The 21,444-nt window shown below is 37.3% G+C and overlaps 3 protein-coding genes and 2 non-coding genes across 6 annotated transcripts; 1 reads left to right on the top strand and 4 right to left on the bottom strand.

Moving 5' to 3' along the window:
* Positions 1-3,714: 3,714 nt before the first annotated feature.
* LOC119078581 lies at positions 3,715-4,638 on the bottom strand. Its single transcript, XM_037186158.1, has 3 exons — positions 4,306-4,638; positions 3,980-4,210; positions 3,715-3,912 (listed from the first exon to the last, which is right to left on the bottom strand). The coding sequence occupies exons 1-3, from the start codon at positions 4,605-4,607 to the stop codon at positions 3,795-3,797; spliced, it is 651 nt and encodes a 216-aa protein (XP_037042053.1). The 5' UTR covers positions 4,608-4,638; the 3' UTR covers positions 3,715-3,794.
* Positions 4,639-8,272: 3,634 nt separating this feature from the next.
* LOC119078568 (transmembrane protein 62-like) lies at positions 8,273-11,670 on the bottom strand. Of its 2 annotated transcripts, XM_037186142.1 has the most exons (9): positions 11,576-11,670; positions 11,128-11,504; positions 10,753-11,002; positions 10,077-10,685; positions 9,818-10,017; positions 9,694-9,749; positions 9,523-9,635; positions 8,935-9,454; positions 8,273-8,866 (listed from the first exon to the last, which is right to left on the bottom strand). In XM_037186142.1, the coding sequence occupies exons 2-9, from the start codon at positions 11,326-11,328 to the stop codon at positions 8,800-8,802; spliced, it is 2,016 nt and encodes a 671-aa protein (XP_037042037.1). In that variant the 5' UTR covers positions 11,329-11,504; positions 11,576-11,670; the 3' UTR covers positions 8,273-8,799. The 2 variants fall into 2 exon arrangements, with proteins under 2 accessions (XP_037042037.1, XP_037042036.1); XM_037186141.1 differs by having other exon boundaries at positions 11,128-11,621.
* Positions 11,671-13,573: 1,903 nt separating this feature from the next.
* Positions 13,574-15,659, top strand: LOC119078570 (GATA zinc finger domain-containing protein 10-like). The gene is made up of 3 exons (XM_037186145.1): positions 13,574-13,736; positions 14,120-15,113; positions 15,186-15,659. The coding sequence occupies exons 2-3, from the start codon at positions 14,126-14,128 to the stop codon at positions 15,491-15,493; spliced, it is 1,296 nt and encodes a 431-aa protein (XP_037042040.1). The 5' UTR covers positions 13,574-13,736; positions 14,120-14,125; the 3' UTR covers positions 15,494-15,659.
* Positions 15,660-17,719: 2,060 nt separating this feature from the next.
* Positions 17,720-17,791, bottom strand: Trnam-cau. The gene has a single exon. It is a non-coding gene; the product is annotated as a tRNA-Met (tRNA).
* A 2,750-nt stretch (positions 17,792-20,541) lies between these two features.
* Trnam-cau lies at positions 20,542-20,613 on the bottom strand. The gene has a single exon. It is a non-coding gene; the product is annotated as a tRNA-Met (tRNA).
* Between the last annotated feature and the right edge of the window lie 831 nt (positions 20,614-21,444).

Raw genomic sequence — 21,444 nt, 5'->3', positions numbered from 1 at the left:
ACTATTATTATCAACAGAAACGGATTTTTCAATGCTTTTATGCGCTTAGAGGATAATTCGCAAAAACGTGAACATTTGTAAATATGCTATCAGAAAGCCGAAATTCATACTCTTATCTAGAAGATTGGACCTGTAATCTTTGTATTAAGATTGTTCGCACAACCCCCAGTAGCGGATTAACCCATGACAAATTCGGTACCCTTCCCATGGTGCTGAATGGTTATTTGGATCACAAGGGACGAAAGTAAAAAAAGTCAACCGTGTGCGAAGTTTGCAGCCCATTGCCGAAGGCCAGATCGCACAGGTTATTTTTTTTTACATCGTGTCATGTGATCCATCATAGAACTGAACCACTATAAACAAAATTTTTTGAACCGCCACAAGTATAAATTTGATAAGAGCCCCTCAAATTGCAAACATTTTAAATTAACAGTTTACTTTAAAATGTAGATATTGTCCCTCTTGGAAAATGTGTTTTTTTTGATACCAACATCGAAAGTTGATACTTTCGCCCTCGAAATCCGGGGCGAAAGTAAAAAAAATGCAAGTTATGTGTTTGAGCGGGGAGAAAGAAAGAATACATAATGCGAAAGTCGACTACATAATGTAATAGTCGACTCTTGTCAATAAGTGTACTGCGATCAAAATTGAAATAAAGCGTGCGCCAGTGCTCTTATTGAAATTAACATACGAAGTTGATACTTTTTGTTGCTGAATGATTTGTTAGTTATTTGTTAATTTTTGTGTGTGTTGTTGTTGTGATGGCTAAATAATTAAATTTTTGATATGCCAGGGGGCTACCGCCCCCTGGACCCCCGCATTTTCTGGCTAAATGCCTTCATACTTCAACATTTTGTTCTGCTGTTTGCGATACGTATCAACTTTCGATGTTGGTATCAAAAAAAATAGTATGAACGACTCGGGGCAAAAGTAAAAAAATTCAACCTGCGCGATTGAGGCCCTTGCCTTCGGCGCGGGCATCAACTCTCGCACACGGTTGAATTTTTTTACTTTCGCCCCTTGTCATTCAATGTACTATTACTGCTTGCTTGTAGATTCTATGGATCCATACAACTTTTCATTACACCAACTACAAAAATTGTAATTTGAGCTTCCTAATCAAGTTCCAACTGATAAATTTGACCGAAAATAGCTGAAATATGCAGGGGTCCTGATGGTATAAAATAGTTATTTACGTATCTGTTGTTGGCGGTATATTTTAGTCAATTTCGCGGGTTGTAGCCGGAACGAAGTGAGTGATGTGTATACAACTTTTTATGCTGCTGAGGGCCTAAATTCCGAGAAAAATCACAATGAAAAATGTGTATAAAGGTTGGATTTTGCGCGGAGATTGTTAGTGTGTGTGAGCTTTTTCATAGTTTTTTTGATTCTTCTTTGGATTAATGTCATTCCATGTAAAAGTACCTTCACTAGCTATAGCAGCAAATGGTAGCCGAATCTGTCACTTAAAATGTGTCCTCCCGGCTGAACAATAACCATACGCTATTATTATTATTATTAATGTCATTCTTCAGATAATCTGAGGTAAATTTCTAACAACTGATCATTGAGTCTCTTGAAGTAGTTGTAAAAAAACGGAGACCGGCAACACTGCAGGTAAGGCTAGAATTTAGGCTAAATACGTTTTTTGAACTAGTTTTTGCAACTTCTTCAGATTTTTAGTCCCAATCTTAGTCCCAATTTTAGTCCCAAAGACGGTTTTGCGACCACTTTTGTAACTACACTGAAAAGTTTTTTCGACAATTGCTGTGTGCCGGATATTGTAACTGTATGCCTTATAATATAGGTAAGAGATCCATAATATTATGGCAACTGAGCCCATATTTGCTTGATATGGTTAATGTGCCTATAATATAAGCTGTATATCTATAATATGGACTAGAAACACATATTATCGATACATTACGCTGTATGCTTTATTATGAGGGTACAGGCCCCATATTTTAGAAGTAAAAAATATAGCTGTGTGCCCCATATTGAGCAATTGTATGGGACTCATATTCATGTGAAAGCAACAAATCTTAAAGTAAGTGCGACTAAGTCTCGTACATATCTTTTCTTGACTTTTTGAAGGAAATGGAGGCTAGCTCCAGCCAACGAGGTGTTTTGGTAGTTCTTTTTGTTGACTTGATCGATATACTGGCAAATACACCACTTCCTCGTAGTGAGCTAAAAATGTACTCCTCGGCCGTAGATTGATAAGTGGTGTATTTTGCGTATATCTCTCGACCTGTGGCAGAAATGTTGGCTTTTTCTGTAAAGTCTCATGAGAGTTTTGCGAGTCGAAGTAAAAAGTATTCGTTAAAAATGAAGAACAGTTAGTGAAGTAGAAGTAAAAGTGACTGACATTCGTGAAAACCGTCGGGCACTAAGAAACTAGCTTTTTCTGAGAACGCGGCTTTTGAAAATCATAATCTTTGGCTTCGTTGGAAATTCTTTTGATATTTCTTTTCAAACTTTTTTTTTCGCGACTTGTTTACCCCTTCATTTTGATTGTGATTTTTTTATACTTGCGTATCAACATTTTCTTAAAAATTTTCAAATTTTCGGTCGTTTTTCTTTCAATTTTTAATTTTTCGGTTTTCGGTTGTCCAAAAAAGACTTGAACAAATTTTGTTGGTTCTTTCAAAACAATTAAGTTACCAACCATTTGGTTGTTTTTCAATATTTCGAAACAATTATGACAACCAAAATTGTTCCTTAAAATGACTAAAAATGCTGATTAGTAAATGCTAGTAAATGTAAAATATTTCATAAGTTTTGTTCAAAACTTCATTGTGATCGAATAATATAAACAGCCTCGATGAAGCTTCATCGAGGCTGTTTAGAATAATATAGCTACACAGTCCATATTGTAATAACAACGCTTCAAAATAAAAACATGTCATAGCAAAAGTAAAGTTAGCACATAAGTAGCATGGGTTTCAGTTAGTTTCTCGGGTTAAGCATCAATCGGCGCGGTTAGTACTTAGGTGGGTGACCGCAAAAAACATGCGAAATAATAACATTTTTTTTATTTAAACGTCATAATATGAGTGGTGTACCCATATTATAAATCACACAGCTATATTATGTGTCTCAGGGCTATAAGAAGTAACGCTATAATATATGTAGTATAGCCATGTATATCCGGCATACAGCCACATTATCCGGCATACAGCCTTTTTCACTACAGTTTTTCCAATATGGGGCACACAGCCTCGGCCAAAATAAAGACCGTGCTAAGCTAAGTCCACTTATGGGTACCACAGTCTCATTATTTTTTTCCGTGTAGTTTTGCTCAGTGTAGTTACGAAAGTAGCTCTCAAAGTTTTACAGATACTTTTGAAATAGTAGAAAAAGTAGTGGCAAAAATATTGTTTTGAGACTACTTTTGCTGATTTTGCCACTACTTTTTCCACTTCTTCAGCTTCTAAGAAAAATCTGTCATTTGTGACGCATTATTTCATCTGAAGGAACTAAGCGTGCAACTGCCGCCGTTTTCTGCGGTCAGCGTGGCATTCACAAGACGATAAGATGTAATTATTGTAAACCTGATTTTATAGGTATGCTTCAACCCCTTCTTTCAATGTAAGTGGAGTGACACAAGTATGTGTTTATTTTTAGAGGTAACTCATTTTGAACAGCAACGGTGTCCCTACAGCAAAATATATGATAAACCTCAGGATTAGTATCACACAGACACACCCTCTGTATACTATTTATTCTTCGGCGTGTTTAAAATCATAAAACAATAGTGTGCCAATCAGCAGATATATTTCTCGTCTGTCCCTTCATCTAATATCATCTAATCGGCATGGATATTCGAAGAGAGTATCATTAGGCGAACCAGCAATAATATTAAACAGGCGAGTTGTTGTGAATGTTCCTCCGGGTGCTGAAAAATCGATTCTAAGACAAAGGCGCAAGAGGTTATTCAAATCAATAATTTTAACAATTTAGTTTCAATTTTTCCTACCGTACGGCTGTATTGTTTCTATCAAGGAACACTGTCACACTGACCCCACCGATTGATAGTCCCCAAGACCATAAAGGTTGTTGGTCTGAGTAGAAAAGATTATCTGTAGCAAGACCGGTAAATGCTGCATCTGAGTCTATCAAAATATTCGGTGGGAACAGAGGATACGCTGGTGTGACATTATATTGTGCACATACTCCTGGCGACGCAATTGTCGGTGATAAAGTGTAACTGCAATCAAGGGAACGCAGAGCATTTTATTGTTCTCATCATAGAGTTACACTCTATGGTTCTCATACTTCATGTTCATATCACATTTGACTTACATATAATTCGGAACCGTACCGTCAATATTTGCATTTTCATAATCGAACAGCGAACTAGCAATGACTCCATCATATGTTATATCCATTCGCAGACGCTGTCGTCTAAGATTGGCATAGATGGTTCCGCTAACAATATGTGAAATACCACTTGCATCCCATTTATGCTGGACAAATGAGGCCTGATATTCAGCAAGAACTGCTGGTGGATTTGGTGCTCGAAAATCACTCGAGAAAAGTCGTTCCGAAGTACCACTGGTGGAATAGAGAAGCGCCGATAGTGTTAGGAATACGATGAACATCATTTTGAATGAATGAGAGACGATGTGCGAATAACAGAAAATGAAAACTGAATGGTCTCTTGATTCACAATGTCCTTTATAAGCGTACAAATCTAATCTTATCTAAATCGCAAGTTAGTTTTTCTGTGATTTTCGAATCTATTTTTACAGTGAATTTTGAATAAAAACTCTGACTCATCAATCGGTTAAGTCGATAAGCGATTTTTGAGGGATTAAGTTTTTTAATTAATTTTAGGATAACAATGCTAGTATTTAGTGATAAGAATTATATGGGGTCAGTAGTTTTGTATCGAGTAGTGTGTTGTCATAGAAATGGTCGCACTAGGCATGCGTGAAATTACAAACCATCAACAGCAGTCGCGTCGCACGACTGCATAAAATGGCTTGCCAATTGTGTGGTAGTATTATTATAACACTGTCTACATGCGACTCATCAAAAGTTGCCCCCATTTTATGTTCAGACGGTTCAGACTCATTACGAAGTATATCGGGGTCTTAAAGATTTATTTTACAGACAGATATCCTAGAATATAATCTTTTAGGGATTAATAGTACGCGACCGAAACTTGACAGTGTGTCATACAACTGTACAACACTGTAAAAAACCATTTCATACAAAATAGTACTCTATTTGGCTGCTGTCGACTATGATCACTTTTGCTTGAAGTGCGTTGATGTAATCTATGTATCTGTGTGTCAGGTTGGTAACATGTCTAATTCCATCAGTGACCATCCGTCTGTCGCTACTCTAACTTAAATAAAACGGATGTTATATCATTGAAACATAATGTGTGGGTACGATGGATATGTGGAAACTAAAAACTTCAACAAAGATACTTCCAGCTGCCAAATAGACTACTATTTTGTATGAAAATTTTTTACAGGGCCAAAATTTGTTCAATACGCTGTTCCATTTCAGTACTTTATTTAGAGCACCCTCATGCTTAAAGTACGTTGCGCCCATTTATTTTTCAGTTATAATAGAGAAAGTCAGATTTGTTGGACGCTACATCCCACACACAAACGGTAATCAAATAAGTCTGTTTCGAAAACTAATTGCCTTACAGGAGTCTGAGATCATGCGCTACACAGTGGCATCCAAATTCGTTGAGTGAAAATTTAGTTATTTTCGGTCCGCTTATAAATTTGAATTTATCGTTAACATTTGCCATTACTGTACGGTTTATTTTATTTATTTATTGATTGAAAATCATTGAAAGGTGAGTTTCTTCATATGAAATCGCTATTTCCTCCGATAGAGTTTACTTTCATTGGAAATAACTAGAGAAGAGACGCGACATACCAACAGACTATTGCAAGATACTGCTATCTAGAATTGTTACAAACTGGAGCTACGCAGGTCACTTGTTGTGTTTTATTTTTTTGAAAATAAATGAAATGAAATCTATAGTCAGACAGAATCATTTTGGTCAAGCAGAATCAAATTGGTCAGATAGAACTATTTGGTCGGACAGAACTATTTACACCAACGATTTTATGTGGTCAGTCAGAACTACAATCATTTACGGATACAGTCAGATATCCACACAAGGGATCAGTTAGAATCTCTGGAAATTAACACAGAAATTTACCGAAATTCAAACGTCGTAAGTTCTCGGTTAGAAGTACTCATTTGTCGAAGTATGGATACAAGCAGACTTGTCAGATAATTTCAATCATTTCAATGATTTAAACGAAAAACTTTTTAGTTCCCCATGGATATGAATGGAGGATCCGGTAAATGTCTCTATATTGATACTGAAGGAACATTTCGACCAGAATGATTCATGTCAATTGCCAAATGATACAAATTGAACGCTACTGAGACGCTGAATAACGTCGTTGTTGCTCGAGCATTTTCCACGGTTCATCAAATTGCATCAAATCGAATTGGCACCTGGAGACTGGATCGCAAATTTGGTTGGGATTGACTGTATGATTTGTTCAACTTTAGGTCTCATCATTTCGTTCTTTAAAAACGACCTTTCGAATCTAATTATTCATTTGCCGGTGTAAAAAGCACTTCATCAAAATAAATAAATTTATTTAAAAGCACCAAGATACACTATTGTTGATATATTATTACACATTCATAACAAACAAACAAATAAGTTAGGTAACCCTGTCTAACCTTTCACATACGGCAAGCATATCAGTACAATCTGTTACTTCTTTTGATATGAGTTAATTTCAAAATGGGACACTATCGTCAGTTTTTCAGATCTTGCAGGTCTTGCCTATTTTATAGATTTACGTTTGTCAAAATTCAACAAAAATTTGCTGAAAAATTGTCTTCAGTTGACGTCAGGTGAAAATTAGATTTGAATTTGCCTTAGATGTTTTTCAGCTGGTCTAAGACGGCGTAGTAGTTCTTTGTTCACTCTTTGAATCGGTAAAAGTCACCAAAGAAATGGAAATAGTTATTTGTGTATCTGTTTTGGACGATTGTTTTTAGGCAATTTCGCGAGTTGTTGTTACATGCCAAAGTGCCTAAAATCAATCGTCCAAAACACATACTCAAAAAAATTTTCATGTAAGGGGTCGAAAACCAGAGAAAAATCTCAAAACTCCCTCATTTTCGGCACCGACACATGAAAAGTCTTTTTTACTACCAGTCACCGATCCACATAAAGGTCGGAATGCACCCTGTGTCCTTTTGCCAATTCAAAAAGTATTTTGTGGTCCGCAGTCTCAAAAACCTGAAGTGACTGTTAGGAGGCGGATGTGCGAATAGACAAACAAAAATTGTTTGAATTACCTTTGCGCAGGTGAAATCTTTTCCCCTTTTGAGTTTTTGAATAGTTTGTACATTTGTTGACACCGGTGCCTGCAAATGGATTTTTTCTGACCTTTGCATTCGCAGGTAGTTGCTAGAATGGTGTGTGACATTTGGTTTGTTCGAGTCAAAGAACCTATCATAGAAGTAGAATATTGCTTTATGTCAAAAGAGTTATAAATTAGGGCAGTGTACAATACATTTTCACATTTTTACACTGTTTCAAGCTGATACCGTTTTGACATAGAGCGAGCAATATTAAACTACTATGCTAGGTGCTTTATTACTAAACTTTTTGCGGAATAATTTTGGAATCATTTGACAATATTGGTCTATCCTTGGCCGATCATTCATCATTAACTAATCGAAACGATATTTTCTTCAATAAAATTGGAAGAAATTTACGATTTACTTTCCATGACGGTTGAATACAGCCTCCACGACGTTTTAAAAGGTTTTATCTTCAGGCTACACTTCGGAAATACCGAAATACCTACTGACATAAAACCTGATTTGGTGAATTTTGACCTGAAGCCTCGATAGAGCATAACTAAAAAATTTGAATGAACGTTTCAGGCTGGGTGTTCATTTTAAAATTGTTGGACATGTGCCACAGCACTGATCCAAGCATTAACATAGAAAATAATTGGAGGTTGATGAAATCAAAATAGGCGCTGCATTTTAAAGAACTTTCGTGACCTTTCAACTTCTTTTGTATTTCACTTTTCCAATGACATCCAAAAGAAGCTCAGAGCATTCTAAAGCTATCCAAAGCACATAAACAGTGTTATAGCGTAATACGCCCACTCTCAAAGATTTGTTTGACTTACGAGTGTTAATGCTAGGACCAGCGCTATGTCTATACTGAACTTTCATGTAAATTATTTTTTTAACTGAGATTGACCTATTTTAAGGCTTCTGATAAGTGAAAACTAAAAACGAAGGTGACAACGGAGACAAGATGAAACCGAATATTTTTCTTTTCTCATAAATGACCCAGCCAAACGTTTACGACAATCTACAGTAAACAAATGAAGTAAAAGATTTGCTCGCTGCTTGTAAAAGGTCAGACGACAGTTCTAATTTAGCTTAATGTTCAGTTCAGACAAACTGTGCTGCAAATCCTAGAACAAAGAGCATTTCAGGTGTGATGTGAGGGGCAGTTTCAGTGATTCGGTGGTTAGTTACAATTTGTTGTTGTTGTTTCAAGTTAAAAAAAAATCGGCGACACTTAACACAATCAGCAGTTATTTGCATCGAAAAGCGTAACGCGCATCAAAATATTATTTTGCCGGCAAACCGACTAACGGAAATACCTATAAGCGTACCGTGGAATCATTTGAATTTCTATTTTTATCCGGAAAGAAATGTGACGTGCGGAATTTTTTTGTATAATTATTTGTGACTAATTTATCTACTTTAAAGGTCTCTATGGCTGTCTACTTGATAAGAGTTCTTCCTATCACCCCATACTTGAACGGCTGGCCTGAAAAGAACAGGAAAACAAATGTCTTATCTATCACGCAACCAATTCCAATTCGATAAGACACAAACCTCAACGATTCGTAGGGAATATTTTTAGCCAGACACCACAGCACAACGTTCATAATCACAGACCACATACGGAATGGAGACAGCAACAACGCAACGAATCCATAATCGATGGCAAACACCACAGCCAAAACGATTTCCACCAAAACAATAATTACGAACGGTGCATGGGTAATTTTGCCCCACAGCGTCGAACCGGTCGATGTCCGCTTGATGCCCATGTATTTGCAATACCGTCGGTTGACCAATGTCGCGAAAATGAACGTCATCGGTAGCTGGCACAACATCAACTGGAAAAATCCGTACAGGCAGGACAGAGCGTTCGGAATGTATCCGTTGTTCAAATAGATGCCATGGTAAAAAACGTATCCGGTGTGACCGTCCACCACTTCGACGATTGACCATGGTCCAACAGCCAAATACAAGCAGTAGATAATAATTGGAATGGTGATTCGATTGATTGTCGACAGTATCCAAAGGCGACGAACGATTCCTACGGCCCGCGGTCGGGACGTCCATCCAACTGATCATCATCATAAAAATTTAGAGTTTTTAAAGTTTGTCGATCACAAGACATGTTCTGGTTATTACCTTGAGTTAAGATGTGCCACACACGGAAGAAAACCAGTGGGACGACACAAAATGACACAGCGAATCCGAAAAATACTTTGAACACGGTCGTCGCATCGCTCATCAACGTTATTCTTAAAATTTTGAGGTAATATGCATCGGATAAGCAATAGAATGAAAGACAAAACTTACCGAGCCATTGTGTCGAATTGGGTTCTAGTGCCGTCCAGGGAAAACTCTTGCGTTGTCTGTAAATATCGGAAACATTTCAATTAAATGTGGACTTGCAGTCGCTTTATGCTAAGTGATTTCGTACCAATCGTTGCTTGCCATCACCATCGACGACATTCACTTCCAGTGAATGTACTCCACTTGCGTACAAGTGTGGATTCCACTTGACAACAAACAATCGGTCGTTGATTTTCGTACAGTTCTTCCATTCCTCACTGTTGATACGAACGGAACAGTTGTTTATTGGGGCGGTCGAAAATGCGAGTATTCGAATATGGGTTGAGTCTACAAGTGGAAAAAGTTTCGTCAGGAGTGATAGTCAGAAAAACCTTGTCGTGGCTTACCTTTCTGTAAATTGGGATGCTCTCGGTGGGGTATGTTGAACATGTAATTCTTCGGATTGGTCACTAACACTATGGGGAAATCGTTGTGATGTGTGTCGACGAACGAAAACAGTCCATGATCGATAGCACCCAAACGAAACCATCGAAATCTCTTCCAATCACCCAGTTCCAGTTCCAAAAATCCGTCCTGTTGCAGTGTGAACATCCGCGGAACCGATCCTCCGAAATTGTGCAAATGGCCGCACAGATAAGCGAAACTCTCATCATACTCTCCGATCAATCGACGTAGCCCATAGCTTCCAGTATCGCCGGTTATGATGCACGAAGTGGGATAGTGGCCGAACCAAATCGTGTAATTGCCGCCATTCTTTCGGGCCGCATCAGCCAATTGTCGCAAATAGTTGGTGTCGTTTTGTGACAGAACGCCGATAAAATTGAACGGCCGTTTCGGACCCTTCGGCTTCAAACAAGCATCGACAGCTATGAAGGTATACTTTTCGCTTCCTTTCTGGATCTGTTTCATGTACGCCCGGGGATTGGTCTTTCCCTGAACGGAATATTCGATGAACAGATCGGAGTCCGATTTCGATCCAGCGACGTTGAAATTGTCTGAAAAGAAATGTTTGTTGTGAGGGGCCGGCGACTTTTATCGATGTTAATGTGTTCGCATACGTACCATGATTTCCTCGTATGTCCATCCATACTGTCCTATTAAGTACTCCACTATCGTCTATTGCTTTACGATACGCTTCCCATTCGCCGATGTACTGTCTCGATCCGAAAATATTGTTATCTCTGGCATCGGTCAGATCACCGGAGGCTAGTACAACATCGGGCTTGATGATGTCCAATATTCGGGATGTAAATTCTCGAAATTGGTCGATTCTCTCTTTGTCACTAAAGAGGCTGATGTGAATGTCCGATACCTATATGAAACATGAATCTCATGACAATTCGTATTTGCCCTCATTTCGGGTCAAGCGCCGAGTTGATGAAACTGGGACGCAATCGTTGAAATGGATAACGCAATTCGATTGCAATATTACTTCACCTGAACAAACCACATTAAGTGCTCCGTTGAGTCATCGATTCGTACCACATTGTTTTGCTCCAGCCGTTTGTGTTTGCCGTCCCCATAAGAGCCTTGCGACAAACTTAAGTTGTTTATCAAATTAGCAACGTTTGCAATAACTATTGCAAAAATGACGATGAAAACGAAAAAGAACACAACAGGACCACTGCTGAAACTCATCTTATGTCATCAATTATCTCGACTGTACAATGCGAAAGGCTTTGAATGATTCACTGATAAAGTGGTCGTATGCACCATATTCAGATTACTGCATGTTTTAAAAAACAATTCCACGTTGATCTGTTCACGAGTTCACATTGAATGGAACACTCGACTCATTTTCCCGAAGCAGCAAGCTAAGGCACACAAATTTATTCCAGTTTCTCTTAATTAATTCATTTACGTTCGTGACAAAATTTTTGTTTACTTTTTGTTGAAAAGAAATTGCGCTTCCCCCGTTATCTGAATGCAAAATTTTCATATGACCTTATGAGTGTCACATTCAAAATCTGTTCTACTACGTTGCAAAGAGTGGCAAAATTTAAAAAATTTTGAGCACTCAAGAACATCTGACACAGAAAGGCAACTCTTACATTTTAACCTGTCACATACGACACCTGTTATCGATAACTACGACAACAACAATGACAAGCTCTGCGTCATATGGTACTTTATACAGTAAAATGCATGTTAAAAAAATTGAAGTACAAGATTTGAAATCAACAGAAGCACGTTGCCGGTTATTGCGACTTGTCAACTTTAAGCACATCGGAAAGTTAGCAAAAATTTGACTTTTGATTTTTTTAAATTTATTTCCTCGACTCCCTTAGCACTTTCCGGTGTGCCTAAGGTGCCTGCTCGAGCATTATCCCCTACTTTGATCGATGGAAGTAATAGACCCGATAATAATACTGGTCATAAGCTTGTCGTCTGTAACAGGTATGTAACTTTTAATCTGGTGATTTCAAATCTTGTACTTCAATTTTTTAACATGCATTTTATTATATGAAGAACCAAATTACCCAGAGCTTGTCATTATTTTTGTCGTAGTTATCGATAACAGATGAATAGCCGTATGTGACAGATTAAACATGCACTTTGTTCACAATAGGTTTGTTCATAGTATTGCTTCTAGCATTATACCATAGAAAATATGTGAAGGCTGATTGTATCAGAATATGCTTTGCTTTTATTTCGCATACAGACAGGAGTTATGCTTTCTTCGTGTGAGTTAAAATGCATAACCAATGCAAGTGTATAAACAACACGTATCCATGTAATAAACTTTGAAGTAGTGTTTTGTTCCAAATAACTGTAAATTTACAACACGAACGGCGATAATTTCATCACCATCAACGTAACCTACGCGATTTTCCATTCAAATATTGATGGATGAAATTCGACAATTCAAATGGCAAACATTGAAACACACCTATAGAGTGTTTAAGTTCATTTGAATTTAACTGGTTTCAGGGACATGTCAAATGACTGAAATCAGATACAAACTTAAAACTGAGCTGATTTTCTTCTATTCATAAATTTTTGACAGCTGGAGCTGACACAGAGCCTGACAAGTTAAATTTTTGTTTCACTGTCCTAAGAGCACAAACGTGAGTGCCACAAATGAAAGTTTTGACTTTCATTGGAGAAAACCAGTTAATTAACTGAACTCGATGGGTGATATGTCAAAATTTTTACGTAAACAGGGGAAAAAACTATTTAATTTAACCGAGGTCGATGTGTGAGATGTCAAAATTTCTACTATCGTTTAACCTTCTATGTCAACTTTAACGACAGTACCCCCAGTACAGAGAGAGTATCGACGATCAATTTATTTCAATTTTTTACTCCGTTTACGTGACAGTTCCTTTGTTCTATTTTACAACTGTCATGTAAACGGAGGCTAAACGGAGTGCTCTTTTTAAGTGGAAACTATACTTTAAGTGTATACAAACAAAATGATTGCCATTTTTCTCATTTCGACGAGTGACCGTGCGACCAGTTATGCAAAAATCACACTCACTTAACACTCTATAAACTGTTTAAATCGATATTGGGACCAGTTTTGTGAGTTGTGATCCTTTTTGGTCAGTTTTTGCTGGAGGTCACTTTTGGTCAATTTCCGCTGGAGTTTGACAGCTATACCTTCAGCAAGTTTTAGAGTCAAACCACATCGAAACCATCGAAACTTTCTGTCGTGAAGTGACAGTTTTGACATTGACATTTTTGACTTTGTCATTTTTGACATCTTAAGTGGTTAGACTATTGTCATTCTCGATAAGGGGCCATCTAAATCTGTATAGACGTCCATACGTAATCGCAGAAGGTTATTGAGTCCAAAGTCCAACCTTCATTGTGAAAAATGTCCCGCTTGAATATCAAAAACTGCAAACAAATTTTTTCGTTTGGGACGAAAGATGTTTTTTTTCTATTTCGTTGCATTTAATTGACAGTAAAGCGCATGTGCACTGTTGTCATTTTGAGAATTCTTATAACTCGGTGTAAAAGTTACATTTTCTGTTTTTAATTTGCAGAAATTCGTGTTTTACTTTGGCAATACACCGGAACTGAAAACAGATTTTAAATTGGTAAGTAAGCAGCTAGGCGACCCACTTGAAGACTTGTCACTTAGTTCGGTGCAGGAATAAAAATTTTCGAGTCAAAAGAAAAAGTAGGACACGAAAGTAGACACGGCCGAGTTTTGTTTGAATGGAAAATGTTTTTTTTTTGTATTTTTCATTAGTATTTCAGTGACGTAATTCAGGTGTGCATCGAATACTAATGGACTGAACACTTGCCGATGATCCAGAAATGATAAATTTTGAATGTGCCACTCAGGCATATTGTGTTGCAAATTAATTATTCAAACGTCGTCTCTTGTGTCGTACAGTTTTCAATCGTCTCGATAAAAATCAATGAACAAGAAAATTCACAAAAACCTTGACTGATCCCTGTCCTTTTTAATTTACAGATCAATATGTCAACCACTCAAGAGAATCTTGAGGAACGAATAGTTCGGATCAGAAAGCGTGACGAAGAGATCGAGAAAAAGCATCGGGCAGCCGAAGAAGATCGTTTGCTGGCATTGAAACACAATGCGATGGTCAAAACGAAATCTCCCACTGACGATGACTGGCCAAAGGGTCACAAATACGATTCGCTTGACTTTACATACGACCAAAATGAGCAGCCAGACGATGAGAAGTCATCAAAGAAAACGGAGAAGGATAAATTTGCGCCCAAGCCGGGACGTGAATATAAAAAATTCGCAGATGGATCGGGTCCACCACCAGATCCGACATACAATTTTTTAAAAGATGCCGAACGTGACGGTGTCACGGAAAAGGTAACGACCAACGAGAAGAAAGATTGGCGCCAAGCGAACGGTGGCAACAATAATAACCGCAACAAGAACGGATTGAACAACAGTTTTCGTGGCCGGAATAGCAAGCCACGGAATGGGAACAATGGTGGTGGTGGGAATCGGTATGCGAATAAAAATGAGGAGTACGGTTCGTGGAAGAACGAAAGAGATCGAATCGATGAGTCACGGATTGGACGGCAAAAGAGTGGCGATGGTAAATGGAGACGGGAGTGGGACACAGATAAGAATAGCGAAGAGGATATGTCCAATCAAATGGAAAAGGCATTTATTACCGATAGTTTACGTCCGTTGCAACAGTCCCAACAGCAACAGCAACAGCAACAACAGCAATTTCAAATGCAAAGTCAGCAAATTCAGCAGCAGCAAAAGCAGCATCAACTACAACGAGATCACCAACCACATCAGCATCCACTGTCACCACCATCACAGCAGCAGCAGCAATTCCACTTTCAACCACGTAGTCCAACGCATAGCATGAGACCAATTCAACCAACACAACATTTGACTGAAACTCCAATGGAGAAACGAGGCAACATAATGGTGTCCGTGTCACAGGATGGCGAGGTCAAGAGTGTTAAATGTAAGTTGCGGCAGCAAATATTTTTTCAATTTTCTCATGCTGAACTAACTAGAAACTTCAATCAAAATTCAGTTCAATCGACAAAAGCTATTGGAACTGGTCGAGTCGGGCCGCGCCAAAATTCGAAACCTCAATTCTCAATTCAAAAAGATGCATTTCCAATCGTCACGCAATACCAGCCAGATGCTACACCGTACTTTGTTGCACCGATGCCGATTAGTCCTCGTCGATTGGGGCCGTCATTACAAGATCGATTGAATCGACACCGTCAACCACAGCAGTCGCAGCAGCAGCAGCCACAACAAAACAATTCGTTTGATGGTAAAAACAATCCATCAACAACTGCGTCCGAAAGTGCCCAGATAGCAGTCGGATTTTGAGATTTGAACGGAATGTGTGGCGAAAAACGCAGTGGATAGATCGACGTGCAGGTTTTCTCTTAATTTTTTGTTTTCTCTTTTTTTTACGAACCACTCAACAAGAATCGTTCATGTAACGTAACTACTGATGCCATTTAATCGGTTCGATTTGCTGGCATTTGTCTTTGTTTTTGAGAATTTTATTTTAGCACCGTGGAGTAACCATAAGATACATAGCTGGTATTTGTAGTCGAAATCCTTGTAACATTTGTCTGTGTGTTCTTATGGTGATCGGGAAGAACAGTCGGGTATTTTGTGTATAGCAAATATGTTGTGGTTTTATTAACGGTTGGACAGAGGACATATAAGTCGTAAAGTGTTCTAGGGCTTCGGAGATGATTATAATTATAATGTCCAAGTTTTGCATCAACGTGAGTCGATTAGACAACGCAAAAAATTTAGACAAATTTCCGAGCCAACCAACCATCAAGTTGCCATGTGATGTGAAAACATGTAATGACATTTGTAGTTAAACTATGAAGGTATTGTTAGTGCACATACACAAACCTTTACACATTGCTATCTCATTACTCTAAGTCGTACTCTCTCTCTAGCCATCACAGTAAGCTTTGATGCTAGTGAGAGCGTTGCTCTAAGTAATGGCGATGGCAAATTTCGAATTTTGGCCTTTCGAAATTGCTTCTATTTCGAAAGTGATATGTCGAAATCGAATTAATTTTTGCATTCTCCTGTTGAAGCCACTGGTTGTTTGTATACACTTTAAGATCTTTCTCATGATTCAATCAACCAATGAATAGTTTTCCTGTTTAACCTTTCAGAAACGGCACACGGATTGCCATGTTGTCAATGAATCTGCTACTTCTTATGTTTAATGTATTTCTCAGCGTTTGCTAAAAAAATCTTTTACTTCATTCGTTACCGAAGAAATCAAATGCAGAGTCGTTTCTGAAAGATGCAGGCGCAAGCTATTTACAATTCAAAATTCTTAATTTTGAGAGGGTGAAAGAAAGTAGAGAGTGAGAGTGATAATTGCTAGAATATTGATTCAATCTTAATCCTAAACGTACACTACTGCAGAGCAGACACACGTACAGATCTATTACGAACTAAAGGGACTCGATGTTACAGGGATCCCATCATTTTTGATTTTGCTCTGTTGACGATTTTTTATTTTTATTTTTAGTCTATTCGTAGAATAGCTAAGATGTGTGTGAGATCGTGCCAACGATTTTTTTTTACATTTTTTAAAAATTATTTTTTTCCCAGTTATTTTTTGTCGATTTTTTTTATGTTTGAAATAATTTATATTTTATGTTGTTATTCAAAATTGTGTACCGGTTAAAAATACTTCGGATACGATAAACGTACTAAAAAAAAAGTTTTTATTTATTATTTTACATCATGTAACTATTATCAATAATAAAAGTATTATCAACCAATTGGAATTGTTTTCAAGCGAAGAAAAACTCTATTGGTACAGTTTATATAGAATAGAGGAAAGAGAATTGATAGCGTAATCCTTCTACAGAATATAATTGTGAGTAAAAGATTGTTCTACGGCATGTCTCGAAAATAGTTCGTTTTTAATAAATCGCATCGACTGTCCAGGTTTGAGATTCTCAAGGAGACGTGTAAAATCAGGAGTAAATTTTTAAGTGGTGCTGAAGAATAATTTATTCAAAAACGTGAGGTGATAATTTTCCTAACTCATGCTAAAATGCTTTTTTATCGAATGAGAGGTTTGCAGCTCGAGCCGGAGGCGAGTGCTGGAATCGAATTCGCTAAAAAAGCCTTTTAGCATGAGTTAGGAACAACGTTTTTCCTAAACGACGTGAGAAATGAGCGACAAGTCGCGATATTTCAACACTAGTTAGGAAAAGTTACCTTTACTTTACAAAGCCGAATCTTCACACCAAGTTTTTGAGTAAATACCTTACCTGGTAAAAGGGCAAATGATGGAAAAGGTACTTCTTGTGTGCTTATCACTGAACGAACATTCAAAATCTATTGAAATTTCTTTCAGTCAAGCGACCTAACCCACCCAAGTGGTGCGGCCAAGTTATTATTATTCGCATAATACTACTTTTATTGTAAAAGTAAATTAGCGTTCATTTTCTCATTCATTTCTTACTAATCTGCATGTTCTATCTTGGATAAAATCACCAATGATGTCCATTGATTTGTGACTGTATAATATTGGTCGATTGAATACGAAAAAAAAAAAATTAGCAGAGCGTGGTTTCGATCCACGGACCTCTGGGTTATGGGCCCAGCACGCTTCCACTGCGCCACTCTGCTCATGTGAAAAGATGGTGCCGATGTTAAACGACTTTAAAGGAAAAAATTTGATTTCACCATAATTGCATCATCCTAAAATTTACAGAATTTTTCTTTATCGTTTCGTTTCATACGCTCAACCAATGTGTTTTGCTGCTGATGAGGATTGTGTATATTAGTTCGTTACTCCACTGGTAGCTACTCATCAGTAGTACATACTATCAACCCAATTCACTAAGGCCGAACGGAGAACAACCTAATATACTCAACTTTGAATTCATTATCATTCACAGGTGTACAACATCGCCAAATAAGTTAGAAACATTCGAACTCATTAAATTTTCTCACGAATTCGGTATGGACTGTTAATAAGAAAAACAATATTTCCATCAACTTTCAGACTAACATACATTTCATCTGGACTTGTTAAGACTGAATGCCAATTGAGCATACGCACGATCGACCAAAGTAGCTGAATCAAGTTGTTGTTGTCTTAAGGGAGAGTTTTCCTAAGAATGTGAAATGTGAGGTTTTGAATTAAATAATTGTTTTCAAAAATTTTATTTGAAGCATAAAACTTACGGACATATTTCTGGCTCATTTTTGGTCAAATGGAGAAAAATGTAGACCACAACCAGATCAACGTTTTTCTCCATTTGACCAAAAATGAGCCATCATGGCTTCATGGTGAAAAATCGTTTTAAAGAATGTCTTGGCCAGAAATATGTCAGTAAGTTTTATGATTCTTTATAAAGTCGTAAAAACAAGGGCCAGATAAATGACAGTGACTATCATAAAAATTGTAATTCTATTGACTGATAGTCAGGGTCTTACGGCGGGAAATCACTCTATATGTTTTCTGATTTGGGAGTTTTCTTTTGGATTAAATTGTTTCCACTAGCCCTACTCACGTTAAAAAAAATTGGTTCAGATCTTTCGGAGGAATGTCGATTTCGTTTCTTTATCGAATCCTAAACAATTCTCTAGAACATCAAAATTGACAAAAAATTGTTTCCGAGTCGCGCAACGCATTTGAAATTTACATGAAAACGCATAGAAACGCATGGTAACGCAGAGAAACGCATGCATTTTCGATTGCGTTGCGCGACTCGGAAACAATATTTTGTCAATTATGATGTTCTAGAGAATTGTTTAGGATTCGATAAAGAAACGAAATCGACATTCCTCCGAAGGATCTAAACCAATTTTTTTAACGTGAGTAGGGCTAGTTTCCACATACAACCGTTTATCTTTGGCCATTCAACAAGGCAACGCAACCAGCATTTTGGGTAGTTACCAAACAAACAACAACGTTGGCGAAATTTTTAAGGTGTAAATATTTGAACCACCACATGCAAAATGATCGTAATTGACAAACAAATGAAAATCTAGATTCGATAATTTAGAGCGTGTGCATTAGGGTGGGTCGTATTTTCATTTTGTTTTTATTTTAAAAGGTCTGGCCCCAGGCTGTACTTAGAATTGACCAAGGAATCCGAAACAGCAAAAAAAAAAATTTCAAAAATTAATTTTTCCCTTGCCTCTAGGCTGATTTTGATTTTCGGGGTAGTAGCATGAAATTGCATATATTGTTGACTGATATCTCGGGCTATTGGTATTAGAAGGCATTTCTGATAACTGTAGTTAATAGCTGAGGAGTCCAGCTATGAAATACCATAACAACGTTGTTGACCTTCGCCTTCACTCGGGCAGAGTAACTCTGTCAGTGTTCACAACTAAGACTTTTCGACCAAAAAATAGTCAAATAAACAAAAATCGACGAATTTACGTTTATTTGTTCAGAAAAGTGTTATTTAGGGTGAATAGGTATAAAACTATCAATTTCTCCAGTTTAGAACCTTTTAATTTGCATTTTTTCCATTTGACTTTTTTTATTCTAACAAAAAATTGCCAACATTGGGCTTCAAAAACAGAGCTTTTGTGAGTTTTTTGAACTCGTTTTCAACAAACTTTTCTGGAATGGATTCTCTATGAGATTACCTGTTCAGACATACCTTACACGACATATTTTGGTATGATTTGTCGATTTTATTTGCAAATAAAGTTGAAATTTTTGGTCGAAAAGTCTTAGTTGTGAACACTGACAGAGTTACTCTGCCCGAGTGAAGGCGACGTCAACAACGTTGTTATGATGGTATTTCATAGCTGGACTCCTCAGCTGTTAACTACAGTTATACGAAATGCCTTCTAATACCAATAGCCCGAGATATTGCACAATATGTGCAATTTCATGCTACTACCCCGAAAATCAAAATCAGCCTAGAGGCAAGGGAAAAATTATTTTTTGAATTTTTTTTTTGCTGTTTCGGATTCCTTGGTCATTTCTAAGTACAGGCTGGGCCAGGCCTTTTAAAATAAAAACAAAATGAAAATACGACCCACCCTAGTGTGCATAACCAAATATTCAAAAATTAAAATCTAGATTTACATTTGTTAAACGAAATTTTTTATGAATATGAATGGGACAAATAGAGCGAGTGGAACAAGCGAATATGACGGTTTGCGGTACCTTTAGTTTCATTTAAAAAAAAAATCAAATTCTATTGAAAACATTTTCAGTCAAGGAACCTGTCCACCTGAGTGGCGCGGCCTAGTTATTATTATTGGCATATTTCTACTTACTACAGAAGTAAATTAGCGTACGTTTCCTCATTGTACTTATACAATTACCACCTCCGATTATATTATCACTAATGATGTCCACTGATTTATGTCTATATAACATTGATCGATTGAACATGAAAAAAATTTAGCAGAGCGTGGTTTCGATCCACGGACCTCTGGGTTATGGGCCCAGCACGCTTCCACTGCGCCACTCTGCTCTTGTAAGAGATTGTTGTTGATGTGAAGCGACTTTAGAGGGAAAAAATTGATTTCATCATAATTACATCATCCCAAAATTTACAGAATTTTTCTTTATCGTTTCATTAATCACCTCTTTCAATGGAGACTCAATTCGCTAAACTCGAACGAATAGCAACCTCATTATACTTTACATTCCGTATGGTCATGTACTGGTGTATAGCAACGCCAAATACGTATAAGTTTCATTTCCATCATTAAAATGGAAAAAGTCAATGAATTTTCTCACGAATGCGATATTGACTGTTAAAAAAAAACATTGTTTCCATCAACAGTAGACTAACATACATTTCATCTGAACTTGTTGTTGTACAAAGCCACCGAGAATAGTAGATGAATATTGCTTATGTTAAATAGTCTTTACTCTAAACACATAACACACTGTCACAGAAAACTATGTATGCGTCTTTATGTGGTTTAATCACTACCACGCGCGCACCAGTACAAGCAGTTTTGTTTGCATTTGTGGATCATCGAAAAAACCAGTTGGAACAAATCTAAATTTCACTGGCGTGGACACCAGCTGATATTTTCAACAAACGATGTAATAGATTTTGTGATTCTTTCTCTGATACCCTTGCCATTTGTAACGTTTAGAACAGATACTGACCAAACAAGGGTCATGCAATAGCAACTCAATAGCATTGTAGAAAACTCGGTAATAGGCAGATGTTTAATGCTACAGTTTTCTCACATAATCGGTTCAAATAGGAAAAAGGAACTTTTCGTGAACGAAAATTCTTTTATGACGGAGAACTTTCAGATTCGCCCGAAGTTGCCGTATTTTCAAT

This window comes from Bradysia coprophila, unplaced genomic scaffold (genome assembly GCF_014529535.1).
Source record: "Bradysia coprophila strain Holo2 unplaced genomic scaffold, BU_Bcop_v1 contig_297, whole genome shotgun sequence".
Lineage (NCBI taxonomy): Eukaryota > Metazoa > Arthropoda > Insecta > Diptera > Sciaridae > Bradysia > Bradysia coprophila.
This window is presented reverse-complemented; position numbering and strand designations above follow the sequence as displayed.

Coding starts and splice junctions, on each gene's coding strand:
- LOC119078570 (XM_037186145.1), top strand. CDS start 14,126: ATGTCAACCACTCAAGAGAATCTTGAGGAACGAATAGTTCGGATCAGA. Junction 15,114..15,185: donor CGAGGTCAAGAGTGTTAAAT/GTAAGTTGCGGC, acceptor ATCAAAATTCAG/TTCAATCGACAAAAGCTATT.
- LOC119078581 (XM_037186158.1), bottom strand. CDS start 4,607: ATGATGTTCATCGTATTCCTAACACTATCGGCGCTTCTCTATTCCACC. Junction 4,211..4,305: donor GGTACGGTTCCGAATTATAT/GTAAGTCAAATG, acceptor CCTTGATTGCAG/TTACACTTTATCACCGACAA. Junction 3,913..3,979: donor AGAAACAATACAGCCGTACG/GTAGGAAAAATT, acceptor CCTTTGTCTTAG/AATCGATTTTTCAGCACCCG.
- LOC119078568 (XM_037186142.1), bottom strand. CDS start 11,328: ATGAGTTTCAGCAGTGGTCCTGTTGTGTTCTTTTTCGTTTTCATCGTC. Junction 10,686..10,752: donor GGACATACGAGGAAATCATG/GTACGTATGCGA, acceptor ATTTCTTTTCAG/ACAATTTCAACGTCGCTGGA. Junction 9,636..9,693: donor CAATTCGACACAATGGCTCG/GTAAGTTTTGTC, acceptor CAAAATTTTAAG/AATAACGTTGATGAGCGATG.